Raw genomic sequence first — 22,323 nt, 5'->3', positions numbered from 1 at the left:
ATGATATAAATACTATAAGGCTGAGAATGCATCAATTGCTTCTGAAAATAGATTACTCTTAATAATTTTTATTTAATGATGACAAGACAAGTAATAGAAATGATGAAATCATTTTCTGTTATTGAAACTAAAAGGGAAAACCTAAAAGGATTAAAATTTGACAGCATGATGAAGATTCAAGGTATAATTAGGAAAGCAGTTAATTCAGGTATTGGAATCCAATATTTCCTTTTTGTTTTTTCTGTTATTAATAAAAACAAAAAACCAAAAATGAAATCTCATTGATATTTTGTTTTCTTATTTTTGGTCATAAAAATAAAATAATTATTGAAATAAATAATAAAAATAAAAAGTCTTTTTTGACCATGGCAGCACCACCATCATCCCCCTCTCCTTCTTCCCCTCTTCCTCCCTTCTTTCCTATCTCATTTCCTTCCTGCCTCTTTCTCTTTCTCTTCGTGGGGGCTTAATCATTAGCCCTTTTTGCTATTTATTTCATTTCTCCTTTTTTTTTTTCCCATGGAATTCTATCTTTGAAACTCATTCCTTTGATATCCTCTTCTGCTTTTTTCTTTTGCTTTTTATCATCATGGGAGCCTGTCTCTCTACCACCAAAGTCAGTGGCTCAAGCAGCAACGCCGGCGCGAACCACCGCAAAGAACAACAACCCACGACAACGACGACAAATGAGAAAAAACAGTCTCAAAAGCCTAATGGTCAACAGGGTCGGCAGCGGCAGCAGCAACAACAGGTGAGGAATTCTCAGCCTTTAAAGGTCAAAGGGAAACCAAGTGCGAGGAGACAGAGTGGGATCATCCCTTGTGGGAAACGTACGGATTTTGGGTACCATAAGGATTTTGATAAGTGTTACACGATTGGGAAATTGTTGGGACATGGACAATTTGGTTACACCTATGTTGCCACGGACAGGGCAAATGGGGATCGGGTTGCCGTTAAGAAAATTGAGAAAAATAAGGTATTGTTTTTTTAATGTTTTTGTAAGCCTTCTGTTGTTTATGCTTCTGGGTTCTTGGGATTTATCTGATTCACTGTTCTTTGTGGTTATATATGTTGTCTGTGATATTCAAGGTGGGATTTTTCTTCGTGGGGAGGGAAGGCCGTTTTTTTATCTGATAAATTAAAAGTGGGGTTTTTTGGAGTTTAATTTGGATTGGAATTTTTGATAATGGTGGGGTTAAGGGAATTTTGGCTTCTGCTTTGGATTCCTTATTGATTTTTTATACGTTAATTTGCTTTGTCTTGAACATGAAGCAAGGCTAAGAGAACTTTTCTCTTCTCTGTTTTCTAATCTAATGATGGGAGAATTCACTTTTTTTCCCGTCTGGTTGATCGTAATTAGAGGCATCATTGTCTTAAGTATGGCAAAATTTGGTGGAGGATCTGCAATAACCTCGTTGAGCTATGAGGATTTTGCATCTTTTCTTCGGCTTGACAATCTTATTGCAGTTTTAAGATCTTGGTTCGGCAAGCTTGCTTTTTAACAATTTGTGATTGCAAGTTTGCAGTGATTGAATTTGATTGTCATCATAATTGGTAGTTTTGATGTGAAGCTGCAACCTATAACCTGCGTGTATTTTGTAGTTCTGGCTGACAGTGAATTGCATAGAAGCATAGTGGGGAGATCAACTAGAAGATGCTGTAGTTTCACTAAATTAACTATTGTAAATTTCAGAAGTTCAATGTCTCTTGCTCAGCGTTCCTGATGGGGTGTTGCTTTATTTTCTGTGTTTTTTTTTCCTTATCTCCAAATGCATAACGAACTGTTCTGAGTAGCAACCATGTTCCTTTGAGCAAGAAAAGTGGTCCAGTGTTGGCAGTTTTTATTTCTTTATTGCCTGCTAGACTTTTTAGCTGATGCCAAATAGCTTGGTGTCGGGAACTTAGTTTTCTAAATGAGGTTATGCGAATGGAAAGACTTTTTGTTTTCCTATATAGTTGTGCAATAACTATTTCTGCCATTACCACAGATGCATCGTTCTTGATGGTTAAGTATTTAACTGATAAAGAAATCTAGAGGCATTAGATTCTTTCCTTGTCCATCTTGAAGTGGGACATTTTTTTTGTTCTTTTTCTTCTTTTAAATCCCTGGGTTGGGCGCAGATGGTTCTTCCCATTGCTGTTGAGGATGTCAAGCGAGAGGTCAAGATATTGGAAGCCCTGAAAGGCCATGAGAATGTGGTTCAGTTCTATAATGCATTTGAGGATGATTCCTATGTATACATTGTTATGGAGTAAGTTTCCATAATTTTTATCTTCTTTTCTGGCTTTCCATTTAGTTCTGATTTTCTCTTAATTGTGTCATTTCCTATTTCGTGTCTTCTGATGTACAGTTTTGCCTTGGCAATATCTTTGGCCATGGATATACTTTCATTTCAATCCTCCTATCTCTTGACTCTATTATGTGTTTGCTGTGTGATGCTAGGTTATGTGAGGGTGGAGAATTGCTGGACCGGATATTAGCCAAGTAAGGATGCTTAGTTAATTGATTTTGGGATGCTGTTACTGCAAAATTATGTGTTTTTATGGTCCAAATGTAGTAGTCAGTACTTTATTTCTGTTGATGTTTCAAATAGTGTAACAACCAGGAGTACCTTATGCTTGCCTTCTTCTGTCAGAAAGGACAGTCGTTATAGTGAAAAGGACGCAGCGGTAGTTGTACGGCAGATGCTCAAAGTTGCCGCTGAGTGTCATTTGCGTGGCTTGGTGCACCGTGACATGAAACCCGAGGTATGCTCAAGTACATTAACAGGGCTTACTTGTAAACTTCCTCTTTAGGAAGTCATGCTGCGTACTAATGGTTCCTTCATTGTTTCTTGCATGTAGAATTTCCTATTTAAGTCAACCAGAGAGGACTCACCTCTGAAGGCTACAGATTTTGGTTTGTCAGACTTTATCAGACCTGGTGAGTGGTATTTGCTTCATGCAGAGATCTTGTCATTGCTCATGATTGAACTGTTTTTTTTTTTTTTAAATTAATGCGATCCATTAATCCATCTATTCTGCATTTTTCATTTTTCCAACTCTTGTCTTTATACATAAACCCTCTTCTACTTGCTACTTTTATAATCCTCATGCCACAAAAATCCAAGCCATACAATCCTAAGCTATGACCAAATGCAGGGAAGAGGTTTCAAGATATTGTTGGCAGTGCCTACTATGTTGCTCCTGAAGTATTAAAACGAAGGTCAGGGCCTGAATCAGATGTATGGAGTATTGGTGTGATTACCTATATTTTGCTCTGTGGGAAACGGCCCTTTTGGGATAAGACGGAGGATGGCATATTTAAGGAGGTGACTACATTTTAATCATGGATTTTGATTTATTTTTTTCATTTCCTTTTATGGGTTTTGTCATTTTATTATATTATTATCATATGTAGACAGAAAACTACATTGTGCTTTACTTGTTTCATCACCATGGGCATTTCACATGAACTGATGACCATACTTGTGGAATCCTGTGCACTCCATTTTACCCTTTATGCTCTAGTTATGTATGGAAGAATTCTGGAGATTATGTTCACCCTCCAAGTTACTCTAGCTGTCTTTTGTTTTCCCTGAATAATCATACTTTTTCCTATAAAATTCACTTGACTATTTGTGTCTAAGATGTGTTATCTTCTGTTTTTTGATAATACGTATATTTTCTGGAGAATTCTTATGCAACTGTCTATAACTTCAGGTTCTGAAGAACAAGCCTGATTTTCGTCGTAAACCATGGCCAACAATTAGCAACAGTGCTAAAGACTTTGTGAAGAAGTTATTGGTGAAGGATCCTCAGGCAAGACTGACAGCTGCTCAGGCCCTATGTATGTGTTCACATCATCTCTTAGTAAATTATTCTTTTTCCTTTTTTTCTTTCTAGCTTTAAGGAAGTGGTATCGCATGTCAACTTTGCTTTTAGCTACTAAAGTAAATCTTCTATGGTGTTATCATTTTATCCTCCTATTATTTCTAGAATATCTGATTGGTTCAACTTCTCCAGCTCACCCATGGGTTAGAGAAGGAGGAAATGCTTCTGAGATTCCTGTTGATATATCTGTTCTGAACAACCTGCGGCAATTTGTGAAGTACAGTCGATTGAAGCAGTTTGCTCTGAGGGTAACAGTTTTTCTTCCTCTTCAAATATTGATGGATTATTTTATGGGCATTAGAGGCTACTGTTCCCTCCTTTCATTGTTCATCGCTTTAAATATAATTATTACTTGTAGGCGTTGGCTAGCACGCTTAATGAAGAGGAGATAGCTGATCTTCGGGATCAGTTTGATGCAATTGATGTGGATAAGAATGGTTCTATTAGTCTTGAAGAGATGAGACAGGTAAACATTTCTTTCATAAACATCTATTAGGTTGCACGGAGTTTAGTCCTAATAAGGATGGTTTCAGTGCAGGCCCTTGCTAAAGATCTTCCTTGGAAGGTGAAGGAATCACGTGTTCTAGAGATTCTTCAAGCGGTGAGTACAGGTTTCCTGTTCTTTTTCTGAGGGTCATTCTTGTTTTTGTCCCTTTGCTTTCTCTCTTGTAAATAGTAGTATTTTTCCTTTTAGTGGTTTTGATTGTTGTGTTGTTGTTTATTTTCTTTGATCTCAGATTGATAGCAACACGGATGGCCTCGTTGATTTCACTGAGTTTGTTGCGGCTGCCCTACATGTGAATCAAATGGAAGAACATGATTCTGATAAATGGCAGCAGCGGTCACAGGCTGCTTTTGAGAAATTTGATGTAGATAGAGACGGGTTTATAACTCCTGAGGAGCTTAGAATGGTAAGTTTTATTTTGTGGTGTTTATCTTTTTCCTTCTAAAAAGAAAGGTAAAGGAAATATGGTAATTCTGCTGTGGTCATCAACCGTACCAATTCTGCAATTCAGTGTAGCCATGCGACATCAGGTGAAAGCTAGGTTTAATATTATAATATACAAAAACTTGAATTTTGTCTAGGGTGTCCTGGTGTCTTAGAGGCCAATGTCATTGCCATCAAAAGTGATATCTATCTAAACTTTTTATGAAGAATCATTCCTAGCGTAATAATTGACATTGTGCAATTGTTTTGTAGCACACTGGCTTGAGAGGTTCCATTGACCCTTTGCTTGAGGAGGCTGACATTGATAAAGATGGAAAAATAAGCCTTTCAGAATTTCGCCGACTTCTACGGACTGCAAGCATGGGTTCAAAGAATGTACCTAGTCCATCTGGTCTGCGGAATACTTGTAAGTTATAGGTTGGAATTGAATTATTGAGGGTTGATCCGTGGAGAGACAAAAGACAGCAGCTTTTGCTTGCTTGGCACCTGTAGGACCCCAAGCAGGCTTCCCATATACCTGTCTCCATCAGCGTTCTAGGGACCCTTTTTGACTCGAGTTTTGTGTGATGGCGTCCCACTTTGGGGAATCCACTGCTGAGAGGTCTTTGGATATATAAGATTTGATGTTGGCTCTGGTAGTGAGATAGCTCCAGGTATATGGTCATACTGTGTACATTCGTTGGTTGGGTATTTTCCTTGTTGTACCCTCCATATTTGTAATATGTGACTATAAATACTTTATCAATGAAAATACGGTGCACCCGAATTCTATTCCATGTGTTAATAGTATCTTGTTAATCGTCTCTACCTGTGTTCTTGTTACTGTTCTGTATTCTGGTCATAAAGAACGTTGATCAGAACCTTAAACCAACAGAAATACATTAGACATGGTTAATACAGCAAAGCTGGGCAGGGCTGCAGGGGTTGGCACACAGTCTCCCATGCAACAGCATCTTTCCCTGGTCTAATGGTGGTACCAATTTCAGCTTAGCCAGCTCCTCTTCAGTAAACAAACTTAACGATCCAACCATCAAGCTTGTATGTCGAAGGATGGATTTGATTCTCTTGAGGATCACGTGGGCAGGGTCTTATCATCTTTCCTGCTAATATTAGGTGTGAAGTCTATTTGTTACAGGGCACCGTGATTGCGAAATGAGGCTTAAGTCGTACTTGCTTCCCTTGTTCCGGCCAAAAAAGCAAGTAGCAAGAGCCACTTTCTCGCTGCTTCACCCAACGAAAGCTAAGAAAATGAGAGGTTGGTAAATTATGACTGCTAACAGCGAAAGGAAGGCCACTGTCAACTTGTTGGAGGCTTGGAGGGTCATTTTACTGCAATAATTGCAGTGGGAACGGGTGGACCTTTTGCAAGATAAGAAGTCCATCAGTGACAGCGGCTTGCAAAGTTAGGATCACTCATCCACAATGGCAAGTGGGCCGGTGGCGCTTCTATGGTTGGTTATATTTCTCTTACGGTTCACTTTCAAAAGAAAACTTGGTGGAAAAGAAAAATCATTATTCATCAAGGGGTCCGATGTCCTGACTCCTGAAACCTTCTGCAATGAATTGTAAATGCCACCATTATGATCTAAAGCAGATCTTGCAGCCAGATCATCAAAGTTTCCAACATTGACAACAGGTTATCCTCGACTCCAAATTAGAAAAAAAATTAAAGACAGCAGTCCTTCTCGATGACATTATAGCATATCCAGATCATTGCATCGATTTTTTAAATGAACATGACAGAATCATAATGACTGTCGAATGGTATTTAACAACAGAAAGAATTTACAATGCACATACACCTAGAGGCTGGAATCATCCAGGACTGGCCAAGCTTTACTGATGGTATAACCTAGATGGGGAAGATTAGAGTTTTTGTTTTTAAGTCAAATATATGGAAGTGTGATAGAGATGTGCATCTTCCAGGCCCTCCAAATGCCAAAAGAATCTGCCAGCATGCAGAAAATACGCCATTGTTTCCATACTTCTTTTGACACAACCCTTGCTTCCATATTGAAGACTAGTTCTCGGAACTCAACGTGTTAAAGCTGAAATCAAGATACTACTGCCGGGTGTCACAGTCCAGACATGTTAGATTGAGATGCTAGCACTCTGAATAGTCAAAGTAACAAGACAAAAGTTATTCACTTGTGGACTTTGGAACATCATCCACACAGTTAGAGGAGCTATCCTGAAGACCTTGAGATGAAGAGTACCGGCTTGAAGAGCTACCATTGACCATACTTCTCTCCTTCTGTGTTTGCTTCGCTTTTTTTTCTCCAGCAGACAATTCCTGCATATGAAAAATTCAGTTACACTCAGTTTTCAGCATCCCAGACATTATAACAAGGGTTGTAGACTGATAAAATTTACCTGGTTTGTTGATGATCCAGGCATTTTAAGTTCAAGTTCTGTCGCCACATCATTAGAACCATCACATCTATCCCCATTACTTCCTCTTTGGTCATCCATCGATTTGCTTCTAGAATCTCTTTTGATAGAAGTGTGGGAAGAGGATGCATGTTGTGATGATGGCTGATCGATTGGAGGATTGGTGGTGGTTGAATATGGCATGAAGGTTGAGCAGGGATTGGCAATGGCACCTGGATTATGATTTCCAAAAAATGGATATGGTTGCAGTGAGGGGTGTATTGGAATTGGGCCTGCAGGCACAGGCAGATGAACTGGATATGAATAAGGTGGAGTCATGACAACTGAAGGATCAATACCATTCCATGGAAACATGACCCTAAGTCTTTGCTGATACTGAACATTAAGGTTATCAATATCAACTTTTAGAGATGCCTTTTCTTCTCGGAGCTCATTCTTCTCTTGAGTCAGCTGTTTGGAACAAAAATGTAAATATCAAAAGCAAGTAACAGTGCCACACTCTATAGGCCTCAATATTAAGAAAATGTCACCTCACGTGATTCTTCAGTTAGTGATGAACACTCAGCCTTTAGCCTGTTCACTTCTGCAGTTAAATCCTTAAGCATTTGGATTGTGTCCATAAGTATGGTTGCCTTATCATTCTTAGGCCTATCTGGATCTGCATTTCAAACTGTGATTTTTCAGAAATCAAGCACTAAATTTTCGGCAACAATGCATCAGGGAAGAACTACTGGTAATCATGCCCAAATAAGTGCTTTTGAGGTAGGGACAACAGGATCAGAAAATTCAAGGCTCCTACTCCATCTTATTTTTGAAAGTTCAGCTGCATTCATAACAGAGGGAACAAACATTCACCTCTGGTTGGTACAAGATGATTTTGCTCTGACATTCTTAGATTACAGAAAATCATAACAAAATCCTCCCCAAAAGAGAAAAACCTACACTCTATACAATTGATACAGCCCTCAGCTGCAGAACCACCCCAGACCCTGAGCGTTACAATCACAACACACTCTGCACATTCATACAATCATCCTAGCATCTTAAACCCAGGACAAAAACCCCATAAAAACCAGGCAGCATCCTTGTTCAAAGTGTTGAAGCAACATAAACAATTTTGATGCCAAAAACAAAGGAGGATCCTGATAAAAAGAAAAACATGACCTGTACAATGTTCAACACAATGAACCTGTACATTCAGCAGCTCAATAAAAATCATCCAACAAAACACAGGCCCAAAGCACATAAAAACCACGACCACATCAGAAGATCTGAAGAGTCAGCCTTTCCCCACCAACATCTGAAAACAGAAAAAACATCCCCCTCGCAAACCAATAGCATCATAACCAAAACAGATTACTCAAAGACCTTAAACAGCTCACCTTGCCTTTGCACACCAGCTTTAGCAAGGCTCCTACTCCATCTAGCAGCACAGATTTAGGGAAAGCAAACATAAATAAGTCAAATCCAACTATACTGAAATTCTGAACCTAAGAAGGGAATAGACGTCGCTCCAGATCGCAGGAAAATGAGTCAGAAGCTGCAATCAAGCCAACGCAGTTTGAAAAGAGTTTCCAGAAAGACCTATCCTTGCACCACCAAGGATAGTTGGAGAAAATGGAAAAAGTCTCAGAAAGTTAAAGTATCGGAAAGAAACTGAGGATACATTTCTCTACCACTTCCTGAATTGCATCTTTTCACTGTTGTAAGCAATGTTTGACTGTTTTACTTGTCTATGCACATTTGCATTAAGTGTCTAAAACATGAAACAAATTGCAATACCCTTTTGCTCAGCAGCTTTTAAGTATGCTGAGTTAAGTAGATATTCAGAACTCAACCACCATTATTCTTATTAAAAGTCATTTAAACTGCTCGCATCAACGCACGGGCATCTAACAGTCGAATGCACCAGACACATCCATCAGGAATGACATGGCATTGAACTTCTAATATGGTTAGTGCAATTGTTGCTAAACTAACTCACCAAAGAACCCAAACCTACTTGCAAGGCTGACTGGCCTAGCAACATTTGTAAATCCAATGCCAAGTGATCAAGGATATCAGCAATTAAACAAATTGATGAAACGCCATAATTTACCTAGCGTGTTTCCCAACTCAAGAAACTGCTCATTCAGCCTGTCCCTCCTCAATTTTTCACGGTCTGCCTTCTGAACTTTCCTTGCAGCCATTGGATCCTTAACTTCCACCTCCTGCCTTTGTCTGCTAAATACACAAAACATATAACCAACGAATATCAACCAATAAATAACCCACAGAAAGGAAAAACAATTACTTTCAGTTCCTGACAAGTCAAGGAATAGTCTAACGTTAACGGTGAAATACGCAAGACAGGACCCAAGTTAAAGAATAAAAACAGAAAAAGAGAAACCTGGGTTCAGGGTTTGAAGGGCCCAAATCTGCTGCAACAGACTTTGAGAAATCGTTGGACTTCCATTGATGATCCATGCTGGTTTTTCCCCTTACTACTGCAGTTACATTAAAAGCTAGAAATCAAGCTAGGATTTAATACTGGCTTTGCAGACTGAAGCTGATGATCCTAAATTATTTTTTTTTCTTTTTTGAGGTGAATTTTGAGTTTCTGACCGAGAATAAGGAGGATTTTTTTTGTTGAGAAAAATCGTAAATGGGCAACGAAGAGGAACCAGGACAGCATTAACTTGTGTTCTCCACGAGCCTCGACCACGTGCCCAACCTGTTCCTTGGCCTGTCTGTGGGGTATATATTTTTAGGAACCTTAAAAAGACAGATTTTTCAAGTGGTTCGCAGACCACCGTAACTTTCGTAGGATCCGTTGACTTCAATTCAATTGGCTGATGAGGTCGTATCTGAATTCAGCAACCAAAGCCCACCCGAAGGCCCAAAACCCAAACTGACAAAGCCGATTGCCTTCGACGGCCGCCTGCTTTGCTTTCATCGCTCGCTCGTCGGAGCAAAACCAGAGAAGAAAACGAAAAGGGAAATTTTTAGTTAGGAAGAAATGAAGATTGTAACTTACAACGTAAATGGTCTGAGGCAAAGAATCTCACAGTTCGGATCTCTTTCCAAATTGCTCAATTCATTCGATGCTGATATAGTCTGCATCCAGGTCCCAAATTCCACCCCCCCCCCCTTTCTTTTTTTGCAAAGGAAAATTTACTTCCATGATTTTATTTTCCTGATTTTATTTGCCTGGAATTAGGAAACGAAATTGAGAAGGCAAGAATTAACGGCCGATTTGGCAATAGCCGATGGCTACGAGTCTTTCTTTTCATGCACTCACACCTCCGATAAAGGCCGAACTGGGTACTCCGGTAAGCTTTTTGGTCATTTAACTCAACGAGAACAAAGGAAATTTCCCCTTTTTTTATTCATTTTTCAGTTTATTTTCAGGTGTGGCTACATTTTGTCGTGTGAAGTCGGCGTTCTCGAGCGTAGAAGCGGCATTGCCCATTGCGGCAGAGGAAGGGTTCACAGGCCTTCTAGGATGTTCTAGAAAAGACGAAGCGGCGGCTTCAGTAGCTGAAGGGCTGGAGGAGTTCTCAAGAGAGGAACTTCTCAAGGTTGATAGCGAGGGGCGGTGCATTATCACGGATCATGGTCATTTTGGTTAGTTTAACGTAAGAATATTGATTTGATTAGTGCTTTAAGAAGGCCTAATTATGTTAATCTTGCTTAATTGTGTTGGGTTAGTTCTCTTCAACTTGTATGGACCCCGAGCAGAGAGTGATGATGCTGATAGGATTCAATTCAAGCTCAATTTTTTCAAGATATTACAGGTAAGGAAATTTGTTTCAGTAAGAAAATTTCACTTGTAAGGTGTAAAATTGGTGCAATGGGGGGGTTAATACCGGTTGTCTTTGTTGTAGAAAAGATGGGAGTCTCTGTTGCGTCGGGGAAGGAGGATTTTTGTTCTTGGTGATCTTAACATTGCTCCTTGTGCTATTGATCGTTGTGATGCAGGACCAGATTTTGAGAATAATGAGTAAGCTTCAGGCTGGCTGAGTCTACCATTTTTGCAGCTCTATAGACAGCAGTATAGGTTAAAGCCGATTTTTGTTTAGTAATTAATTCAGTTGAAATGTGTTATAGGTTCAGGACGTGGTTTAGATCCATGCTAGTGGAATCAGGAGGTCATTTCTTCGATGTTTTCAGGGCAAAAAATCCCAACAGGTTTAAATCTTTCTCCTTATAACATTGATTTCATTCTGTTTGACTAATGTACTGCCTATAGCATCATTTGAAGTTCTGCCGTCCATTTTCATTGTTATTAGCTGATAGGCGTTAATTCTGTCTTTGAACAGTTCTGGCTATGAAGGCTTTTATTATTTTAAGGTTCTGATTGTTTACTTGTTTTTCCATCTTTACAGAAGGGAAGCATTTACATGTTGGCCGTCAAATACTGGTGCTGAACAATTCAATTATGGGACAAGAATTGATCATATTCTCTGTGCTGGATCTTGCTTACACGAGGAGCATGATGTTGACGGACATAATTTGGTGACCTGTCATGTAGAGGAGTGCAACATTTTGACAGAGTACAAGCGGTGGAAACCTGGAAATGCACCAAGGTAAATGTTAGATCTGACCCTGTGGTTGAATTGAGTAATGAAACAATACTGAACTGGTACTTTCTACTTGGTTCAAAATTGAAAACTAGATTTCCCCTTTTCTGATTACTGCATGGTCATCCTGACGATCAAACATCTAAGTTTTGATGGTTTTGCTCCTTGTTTTGAAAAACTCACAGTTGTACCATGTTGTTCTACATCAAATCTTACATGATCTAAAGATGTAGATAATTCTGTTCATGTGTTTTCTTATGTCTTGCCTCATGTAGGTGGAAAGGAGGGTGGACCATTAAATTAGAAGGTTCAGACCATGCTCCTGTTTATACAAGCTTGGTGGAAATTCCTGATGTCTCACAGCATAGTACTCCATCTTTAGCTGCTAGATATCTGCCAATGATTCATGGTCTGCAAACTCTTGGTACAAGATACTATTCCTCTTTTTTTATGCTAGTCTCATTTAAAGTTTAGATCTGTCTTTCAGAATCATTTCTGTAGCATTGGAAATTTTCAAAGATTTTCTCTTTTTCACCTCTTTTCTTGGACAGTGTCAGTTTTAAAGAGAAGGCAGGCTGCTAAGCAAGTCCAATCCCATTTAGTATCAAGTTCATTTTCTGATGAAAATATCATCGTAGGAGGTTGCAGTCATAGTGTCAATAGGTCGATCACAAGTTGCAATGTACCTGGAACCCATATATCCTGCTGTTCATTGGACCAGGACTCTGAAAATACCATCCCACAAGTTGACGAGCAGTCTGAAGATCTCACTGAGGAGGTTGCTTGTAACACTTCAATTGTATTCAGCAGAGAATATGTTAGCTCAATGCCTAACAAAGAAACCAAGAAAAGAACAAGAAAGAGTCAACAGCTCTCCTTGAGATCATTTTTTCAGAAAATTCCAAACCAAGATAATACCGTTGACAGTTCTACTACTGATACGCCAACCAATCAGACTGGTGTTGTAGATTCTAATGATCTGTTCCTGGAAGCTCCTGTGATGGATGATCTTGGAAGCAGTCCAACGCAGAATGACACGAAATTGAGTGCATCCTCACAGGGTCAAGAAGCACAAGATGGGAATTGTTATTTGGAGAAGGAGAAGAATAACGTTGCTTTACTGGAGTGGCAAAGGATACAACAACTCATGCAGAATAGCATACCTCTTTGCAAGGGCCATAGAGAACCTTGTGTTTCACGAGTAGTGAAGAAACCAGGTCCTACTTTTGGTCATAGATTCTATGTGTGTGCTCGAGCTGAGGTATGCATTTGCCATCTTTTCATCAACCACTCTGATCTTTGACTTGCAGCTTACATTAGGAAAGGTGCATGATAAATGAACTAATTGGATTTGTTTCTTTGGCATCTTGCAGGGTCCTGCTTCTAACCCTGAAGCAAATTGTGGTTACTTCAGATGGGCTTCAGTGAAATCTCGACCAAAATGATGGTAGATCCTTCATCTCAAGTTTGACTGAAGGATGTGTAAATTTCCTTCCCCTGCCATTTTGTAAATTATAGTATCCTCAATCCTGTTCTGCCTCTTTCCATGCTAGAGAGTAAACACTCCCACTCATCCTAATCAAAAAGCCCTCTAACAAATTGTCTTCCTAAGCCGGTAAATATTACAGGTAATGAGGATGCTGAATGTCAGTTCATCTGGGACTGTCAGATGGATCAATTTTTCCAAGTGGTTCAACACTGCACTTGTTGAGGATGTCAGGGCATCAGCTTATCTAGTATCACCATAGGATCAATCATCTGTAATTTGTTACCTCTTTAGTGTATTATATGAAGCAAAGGGGAGAATTTCTCTTCATGAATCACTCATTTTCCATTCTTTCAGCTTTTAGCTCATAGCATTTGATATCTACCTAAAGCCTACTCCAAAAGGCTTTATGTAGATGGAGATGGGATCATGCATGGGAGTGATGGGGACTTATAGCTCGAAGTTCTTTTTTTTTTAAAAAAAACTTTACTCAGAGAATAGAGTTTGAACACTTCTCCTCTCAAATGAAAAAGCGAGCATAGATGGAAAGAATAGCTGAATCAAATAAGGTAGTAAACGACCTGATGGGAATTAAACCAATGGATAATGGTAACTTATTAATTTCAATATCAATGCCAACCAAAGGACAAGAATTATCTAGAGAAAAGATGGGAAGTATATATATATATGTAAAGAATACAACCAAATTTTCAAATGGCTACATCATAATCCTAATTGGGTAATAAATTAATAGAATAAAGAGGAAATAAGATAGAAAATAGTTATATTTTGTAATTTGATTTATTAGAATAGAATTAATAGTTTGAAAAAGTAAAATAATTATGTAAGGGATAATAATAAAAAGAGTATTTTACCTATCGATATAAATAATATATTTTTTATTTGGAAATATTATTTATTTCTTTTTATAGTAAACCAAATACTGAATTGACCATCCCATTATAAATAGAGTTGAAATGGCAAACATGAGCCAGAAACAGAAACGACCAGATCATTTAGCATACATGGAGTTACAATTTCCAAAGAATACTGCTACCATTCTTCAAACGTAGCCACACTTTTGGCCCATGTTCATCACTTGCTAACTTGTAACAGCAGATTGATCATCTTCCTCAGTTTCTAGCGGGGTCGGGTCCCCCTCATCATTGCAAATGAAGCCAGCCACAAACTTCAGTTTGAGTCACAAGCATCTCCTGAGAGATTATACGCCATCACCCAGCAATGACCATTGCAGAACCGTGGTCGTTAATCAGCGCATTGTTGTCACAACCATGGCTGCAACAATAAGTCTTTGTCTCATCGTTTTGCTAATCTGCAAATGCTTTCACCGGTCAAATCGCTCCAGAAATCCCACCAACGTTAACCCAAGAGCACCATCCATCGACGACGAACTCGCATCCATTCCTGCCCTTGTATATGCAGAATCGACGCTGCGGTCATCGCAGCCTTCTTGTTCTGACGACGATTCCTTGGAGCTTGAAGAACACTGCGCTATATGCTTGGAAGGTTACGTGCATGGAGACAGTGTCAGGGTTTTGCCGAGTTGTAAGCACACGTTCCACAAGAAATGCATTGAAGAATGGCTTCAGGTTCCATCTTTGCGTTGTCCCATTTGCAGGGATCAGATTCTCGAGCGTTGCCTGCAATCCACGAGGTCCAATAGCAGGAATCAAAGGGATGGTATTGCTAATCCTTTTCCATCTCTGGCTTTCAACCTTGATGGTAACTATGCATTGTATCCATCAGTGATCAGCAATTTTACCCAAACGTTTTCAATTACTTAAGGGTGAAAAATTAATCTAGGGTGTGCTATATGAACAAAACAATCTTGTTATTGAGTGTTGGTTAACTGTAACTGCGGCTTGGTATTTTTCTCCTGCTATTTGCTCTTCGGCAGTGCCTTTTTTTTTTTTTGTAGTTTTATTTTCTTAATTTCTTGATATTTAATTTCGGGTCACATAGACTTATTAGACCGGATTAAGTAGAGTTCACATACCTTATAGTCGGATTTGAGATAGATTCTGATAAGAAGTTTTGTGTCGCATGTTTCGAGTTCTGGAAAGATATTAGTTACTTAATGGATATAATATATTTATTATCTCTTGGATATCTTATACTCAATAACCAAATCTAATTTAACTGTTTAAGTCATTATTCGTCGTATTTTAGAACTTGTTTATTGTTAATCATGAGTGTATTTGAATTTTAATTTAAATGTTTGTTTAATATTAATATCTTTAATTTATTAGTAAACTACATATATTACTTATAAAATAAATATCTTTTTTGTTTATATCAATTAATCGAGAACCTATATATGAAGAGATTTGAAAATTTAAGTATTTAACTAATTCAAATACTTTACTTGTAAGGTTAGAGTAATAATTTAAATATTAATTCAATATTTAAAAGGTTCGGATATCTTGACAAATAATAAAATTTCGAGCAAGAGATTTTTGGACCCTATTCTGGGGCAAAGAAGCTAATCAGCCTAAGTTGGGCTGATGATTTGTTTAAGCCGGACCTTGGGTTTAGTCGAGACTGTTTTTGATTGGGCGTGTAATCGAAATGTTTAGACGCAAAGCGAGAAGTTCCTTGCATTTATTTATTTATTTGTTGGTCTTTCTCTACAAGCAGGATGATTTGTAGTTTGTACAATCACACTTCTTCCAAAACCAACCAAGTTTATTGTTGAATTGAATTTTCAAATTTTGATTTCTATTTCTTGACTATATTTACTTGGAAAATAATTCTAGGATGAATTTTCCATACTTAACACTATGATTATATATAGATGTGATTTAGTCTTTTATAAACAAATTCTTACACATATCCATATCTGTTTTTGCTTTGTGTGTTTAAAATTGCTCTAATTAAAGAACTTTCTTTCTCATGTTCTTTAAATTTTATAAAAAAAAAAGAGAGTGTGCAATAAGAATTTTAACTGTTCAAATACTTTTTCAAAAATTGGTTATAATTAAATAGTAGCCTCTTATTTTGATATGTAAAGAAAGTTCGTCTAAAATTTTATAGAAATGACAATATTCTTAGAGAAATTAAGAATGATAAATTCAAGAGTTGTACCTTGTGAACGTTTTTAGGTTTAGGACTGAACATTAATCAATTCTCATAAAATAAATTCATTGAAACTTTCGGTTTGATTCGATTTATTCAACTACTTGGATCGATTTTTTATACCCAAAATTTTAATCTATTCAAGAATAACAATATGTGAAGCTACTTATGCAATAATGAAAATTAAGACAATATATTTAAGGAATAAATCTTGGTTCCCATGCATGCATGTATCCAAAATCATGTTGTTATCAGCACTCATATATATTAATATATATATATATATATATATATATATAACTTAATCATTGAAAACAAATTACGCCAATAATTATTTGGTCTACAGCCGACAAGATAATTACGACTTGTTTATGTGGGTTTACATGTAATAATTAAACAGTAATAATATTTAATAAGTTTGATGATAGTTCATTGACTTTCCAAATTGATTCTCACCCATCCTTTTCGGAAGTGACCCGGTGTGGATATACACTAAGAAAAAGGTCCGGGCTAGCAAGCAATTCCATGCTGAGACGCTGCCTTATAAGAGGTTAAAACAAGCATCATTCTTATATATATATACAAACAAAGAAAGTGTGTTGCTCAGATAATTAACCATGTTGGATGGAAGCGATTGGAAGGTTAATGGAAATGCTTGATTCATGTCGTGATCAATTGACAGACCAAAAAACCCAATTTGCTGGTGTTGAAATCCGCCATGGAAAGGTTAACTTTTCCCTTCTTATTGGATTAATCTGATGTTACGGCATGGGAGAACTCGAAGCGGGGTGACTGCTCGTAGTTGGCATGGAGCCACTAGGAAACCAATAACGACGTTAGACCATGTTTCACGTCTATGGAGATCAGCGTCAACTACTGGGCAACAGCACAAATCAACCCGACAGTGACCCAGAGACAATTTTCAACTCGAACGTTTCAGCAGTCTCTTGCCAAACTGATGAAGCCATTTCTAGCCTGTCAGCAAGCTCTTATGATTATCATTCATTTTTTCCTTTTTTTTCTTTTTCATATAATCCAAACCTCAATTATATTCTTATATCAGTAAAATTCTGAATGCTAGAAGAAGTGTTTTCCAATTGCAGAATCAGTGTATTCTTCGCTTAGTTGGCTAGCTGAACCTCAAGGTCTTTTTACAAGTTATTTTCTGTCATTATATAGTGGGAATTCATTAAAACTCTGTAAGAATACAGAAAAGGATTGGCCATAGGCCAACCCTTGACAGCAAACAGACATCTGGCATCAACAAATACCAGAAAACAAAAGGAAAAAAAAAGAAAGGCAGAACAACGTATATCTATATTAAATTTGTGACTAGACTACATGTTTGTAGACGTTGGTGGCAATGGAAAGTTGCCAAATTGGGGGGCCAAAGTATACAATTTTCAACTCGAACGTTCAGCAATCTCTTGCCAATTGATCAAAACATTTGTACCCCACCAGCAAGCTCTTACAATTATCATTCAGTAGCTTTTTTTCTTTTTCTTTTTTGGCTTCGTTTAAGACATGATCTAGACCTCAATTATATACATATATCAGTAAAATTCTGGATGCTAGAAATGTCTTCCAATCGCAGAACCAGGTTGCGTCTCATGGAATTTCTGTCAAAACCTGATTGGTAACCTGGAAGATATCAGTGTCTACCTAATTTTGCTTAGTTGGCTAGCTGAACCCTCCAAGGTCTTTTACAAGTTATATTCTTTCATTATATCTATATAAAATTTGTGTCCAGGCAACATGTTTTGTCGACGTCAGAGGGGCAATGGGAAGTTGCCAAATTTGGGGACCAAAGTACACATTGATTTGCAGTGACCTTGGCTTGAAAAGGATTAAGGAGATGTCTAAATGGCCAAATGGGGCATCTATCTAATATAAAAATATGTGTCTCTTGGTTGCCCCTAGAGCTGGGAATTGAAACCATGATAATTGCATTAGTTTATTAGTTAATCATTGACTTATAACTTCCTGATCGAATAGCCATTTTTTTAATCTAAACAAACATAGAGGGACTATTGAGAAATGGGAAGCAAATTATGTGACTTTCTAATAAAAATAAAAAGTTACAGGCAAATTCTATCTATATTTTTTGTAATTTATTTATTTTTTATTAATATTTTGTGAATAACTTTTCTTTTCGTGAAAAGCAGAGTGATTGAAAATGATGAAGCACGTTGTAAGACTTTTTGGTTTTATTTGGACAGAAAAGAAAAATCAAAGGAGAATCTAAAGCTAAGAGAGATGGATTCACTGTGGAGTTGAAATGAGAGGTGAGTGCATGGTGACAAACAGAGAGTGGGCACTTTCCATAAATTCTCTGAGTCCCATTTATCTGGAAAGGAAAGGAGTACCGCAAACATGCAATAATACATATATATATATATATATATATATATATATAAATTTAATACCACTCAAAATTATCTTTTTTTTTTTATTTTTCTAGACATATACAATATCTCCCTTTCAATCCCAAAGAAAATCTATATCATTTTATGTCTTCTTTCTTTTGAAGAATCTTTGCTAGGTGCTTGTGGGGCTGTAATGTATCCATTCAATACTTAGATCGAATGCGACCCCCATATTTATTCTGTGGACATAAAAATAAATAAATAAATAAATAAAGTGGAAAAGAAAAAGATTTTTTTTCCTACCCTTTTTTATCAAGGAAAGTAATGGTGGACAAGAAGAAAGAGAAATGCTATTAAGTTGAATCATGCAATAATTGTCGGACACACACATATATGTATATAAAATTCAGATTAAATTTGTTGGTTTTTGTTCGTATTTGTATTCTTTCAAATAATTTGCATTACCTTTTAAAATTTTTATTAATTACTTGAATTAAGTACAAATAAATCTTGTCTCAAGCTATATGGGTTTTTCATGTATTAAGTAGTTGCATGCGACTATCATTTTTTCTGATAATTAAAAAGGCCAAAGAAAGAGGAAAAAAAAAGGAAAAGAAGAATACCCAAATAAAAAAAACCAAAAAGTTAATGATAAAGTATTAACTAAACCAAACCTTAAATATAATGATTAGGCATGAAATTAAGCGATAAATTGAAGGGGAACTCTCTCTTGATACTTTTTGTTTTCTGTTTGATTAATATTTTTGTTTTTTATTTTTGACCTAAAATAAATGAAAAAGGAAAAGCAAAAAAAATTAATAAAAAAATGAATAAAACACCAAGATAGTGAAAAGCAGACAATACAAGTATCAACCAAATGAAACCTTACATATGACGATTAGGCATGAAATTAAATGATGAACGGAAGGCGAGCCGTCTCCCAATAGCTTTGTTTTATGTTTGATTGATATTTTTGCTCTTTATTTTGTTTTTTTTTTAATTTTTTGACATAAAATGAATAAAAAAAGAAAAGCAAAAAATAAAAAATGAATAGAACACCAAAATAGTAAAAAGCAAAAGTATTGACTAGCTGAAACCTTACTTATAATGGTTAGACATGAAATTAAATGATGAATAAAAGACGAGCAGAGCAATCCCTCAATATTTTTGTTTTCTATTTGATTGATATTTTTATCTAATTTTAACAAAAAAAGAATAAAAAATAAAATCTAAAAGTATCAATCAACTGAAGCCTTACGTACAACAATTAAGCACTGTGACCAAACAAAGATTGAGAAGTTTGCATTGATTGAAGCTCAACCACTGTGGTCCTGTAGATTAATTTCGTGAACCCTAAGCTATTCATGTGAACTTACTTAGCTAATATTTTTAATTAAAATAAAAATAGAATGTTAGTTCTAAAGTTGTTTCTATATTAAATTAGACATTAGGAAATAGCTATAGCTAGGAGTTGACACGTCTTTGAAAAATGGGAAGCAAAAGCCATCGTTTGGCGCATGCAGCTGTTGGTGATTAGCCTAAGGCCATCACCAAATTATGATGATTTGATTAAATTGTAAATAAAGGCAACAATTCCTTCAAAATGAAAATTCTAAGTTAATTATGCATTTTCTGCAGAAACAGATGATCATTAATGTTGGGACAGAAAATTGAATTATTATTATTATTATAATTATTTTTTTTTATGGACAGATTGAAACCTTAATCATTAGAAGAATAATAATCATGAAATCAAACCTTAAGTATGTCTTTATTTAATTTATACGATTCATCATACAATGATAAGATATAATGCATGAAATGATAATTTAGTGTTACAGAATTAGTAATGAAATAGATTTGTTTTTCAACTTTAAAACACTTATTAATTTAATTTTTTTTATAAGTCAAAGCATTATTTAATATGTTTATATCCATTGCAAAGGCTATATGAATAAATGAAAAAAATTACAAATATTGCTAAATAAAATGTTAAGAATTTAAGAATAATAAAACTTAATAATGAATTTCTAAATCAATAAATTATAACGCGCATGTATGAAATTTTATATAGTGTTCTTGAAACTGATACGCTATTTGAGTGTTATTTACATGTATATATGATTATAGAATATTATTGTTTTAATTATTATTTTTAAAAAAATTATAAAATTCAAGTTGATCCTTGATCAAGCAAGACCATAGGGTTGATATTAAGGTCGACATGAACTAATTTGCAATCCAAAATTTTAGTATCAACTTTACAAGATTGGTCCACGATTTTGACTTAGAAACAACTCATTTTCATGCAAAATAATTTTTCACTCAATTAATTTATGTTTAAATAATTTTAGATAAATTAAAATAATTTATGTTTTCTCTATCTCACCTTCCAGATAAAAATTTTAAAATTAAATCTTGATTTTTCTCTCTTACTAAATACTATTTATCTCGTCATTTAGCTCTTTCTCATCATTCCAAATAACTGACATTAAAATATATATTTTAAGTTCTTGAATTTATTGATTTATTCATAGAACTTCAATATTGAAGGATTGAAATTGATTAGACATATTTGTAAATTAGAACACTGTATGACTTTGATAACTTAAACCTAACTGCGAGCAGACAATCGATTAGTTATTAGACATTGTATTACTAATTTTTAGGTATTGTGTAACTAGTTTTTAAGTATTATAAGTTTAATTTTTGGGTATTATGTGACTTAATCATTACATTTATAGTTTTTAGGTATTGTGTGATTAGTTTTTAAGTATTACGTGATTGATTTTAAGCAATACCTAAGTCACATATTACTTAAAAATTAATCACGCAATACTTTACTAACTAGTTATGCATTGTCTTATTAACTAGTCAAGCAATGCCTCTCTATTAGTCACACAATACTTAAAAATCAGTCATACAATGCCTAGAAATAATAACACAATGCTTAAAAACTAATCATGCAATGTCCAAAAATTGATTACGTAATACCTTAAAATCACAAAAACTACTAAATTTCATTTAACAAAGTTAACACCTTCAAACAATACACATATTACATTTAACAGCATAATCAACGAATATGTCTACTTAAAAAAAAACTCAAAAGTTTTTCTTCATGTATCAAAAATAACTCCAAAATGTTAAAAAATACTCAAAATCATCAAAAGTTTTTTTTTGTGTATAAAAAATTACTGCAAAATATTTAAAATGCTTAAAAGTTTTTTTTTTTGGTAAAGAATTTCTCTAAAGATGAATGATAAGGTGAAAAAGTTCAAAAGATATAAATCGGTTTGAGATATGAACCTAAATATATAGATCGATTTTATTAAAATTAATTTTATTTAAAATTATTTTTTATTGATTAAAAATAATTAAAATTATAAAAAAAATATTTTCAAAAATAGAAGGGTACTCTTGAAAAGAAAAGAAAAACATTTATATAACTAAGCAGCTATTAAACCAAAGAAGGAAAAAAAAATTAAAGTAAAGCTAAAAAACTCAAGTTGCAGAGTTCACTCGCTGAGTTACAAACCAAACTCGTCCACCGCGAATCGGATAAGCATTAATTCGGCTATTACTCAATTAACCGTGGTT

General features: G+C 35.7%; 3 protein-coding genes across 7 annotated transcripts; 2 read left to right on the top strand and 1 right to left on the bottom strand.

The window, feature by feature from the left end:
- Nucleotides 1–369: 369 nt before the first annotated feature.
- LOC110409716 (calcium-dependent protein kinase 28-like) lies at nt 370–5,606 on the top strand. 2 transcript variants are annotated; one of them, XM_021419157.2, is made up of 12 exons: nt 370–976; nt 2,122–2,252; nt 2,444–2,485; nt 2,595–2,748; nt 2,845–2,923; nt 3,142–3,311; nt 3,703–3,829; nt 4,006–4,121; nt 4,232–4,339; nt 4,412–4,474; nt 4,611–4,784; nt 5,075–5,606. In XM_021419157.2, the coding sequence occupies exons 1-12, from the start codon at nt 590–592 to the stop codon at nt 5,237–5,239; spliced, it is 1,716 nt and encodes a 571-aa protein (XP_021274832.1). In that variant the 5' UTR covers nt 370–589; the 3' UTR covers nt 5,240–5,606. The 2 variants fall into 2 exon arrangements, with proteins under 2 accessions (XP_021274832.1, XP_021274833.1); XM_021419158.2 differs by having other exon boundaries at nt 373–976; nt 2,637–2,748.
- An 870-nt stretch (nt 5,607–6,476) lies between these two features.
- Nucleotides 6,477–9,931, bottom strand: BHLH11 (basic helix-loop-helix (bHLH) DNA-binding superfamily protein). 4 transcript variants are annotated; one of them, XM_021419163.2, is made up of 7 exons: nt 9,818–9,931; nt 9,603–9,699; nt 9,312–9,436; nt 7,744–7,871; nt 7,196–7,663; nt 7,039–7,115; nt 6,477–6,934 (listed from the first exon to the last, which is right to left on the bottom strand). In XM_021419163.2, exons 1-7 carry the CDS (start codon nt 9,885–9,887, stop codon nt 6,898–6,900), a joined length of 1,002 nt encoding a protein of 333 aa, XP_021274838.1. In that variant the 5' UTR covers nt 9,888–9,931; the 3' UTR covers nt 6,477–6,897. The 4 variants fall into 4 exon arrangements, with proteins under 4 accessions (XP_021274838.1, XP_021274835.1, XP_021274836.1 ...); XM_021419160.2 differs by having other exon boundaries at nt 6,477–7,115; XM_021419161.2 differs by having other exon boundaries at nt 6,477–7,115; nt 9,312–9,433.
- Nucleotides 9,932–10,182: 251 nt separating this feature from the next.
- On the top strand, nt 10,183–13,705 carry LOC110409715 (endonuclease/exonuclease/phosphatase family protein). Its single transcript, XM_021419156.2, has 10 exons — nt 10,183–10,319; nt 10,413–10,524; nt 10,604–10,819; nt 10,904–10,989; nt 11,080–11,195; nt 11,303–11,383; nt 11,581–11,781; nt 12,051–12,199; nt 12,327–13,036; nt 13,149–13,705. The coding sequence occupies exons 1-10, from the start codon at nt 10,212–10,214 to the stop codon at nt 13,218–13,220; spliced, it is 1,851 nt and encodes a 616-aa protein (XP_021274831.1). The 5' UTR covers nt 10,183–10,211; the 3' UTR covers nt 13,221–13,705.
- Nucleotides 13,706–22,323: the final 8,618 nt, after the last annotated feature.

This window comes from Theobroma umbraticum, unplaced genomic scaffold (genome assembly GCF_002168275.2).
Source record: "Theobroma umbraticum cultivar Fairchild unplaced genomic scaffold, ASM216827v3 scaffold_44.0, whole genome shotgun sequence".
Lineage (NCBI taxonomy): Eukaryota > Viridiplantae > Streptophyta > Magnoliopsida > Malvales > Malvaceae > Theobroma > Theobroma umbraticum.
Note: the sequence above shows the minus strand (reverse complement) of the source record. Positions and strands in the feature narration are given on the sequence as shown.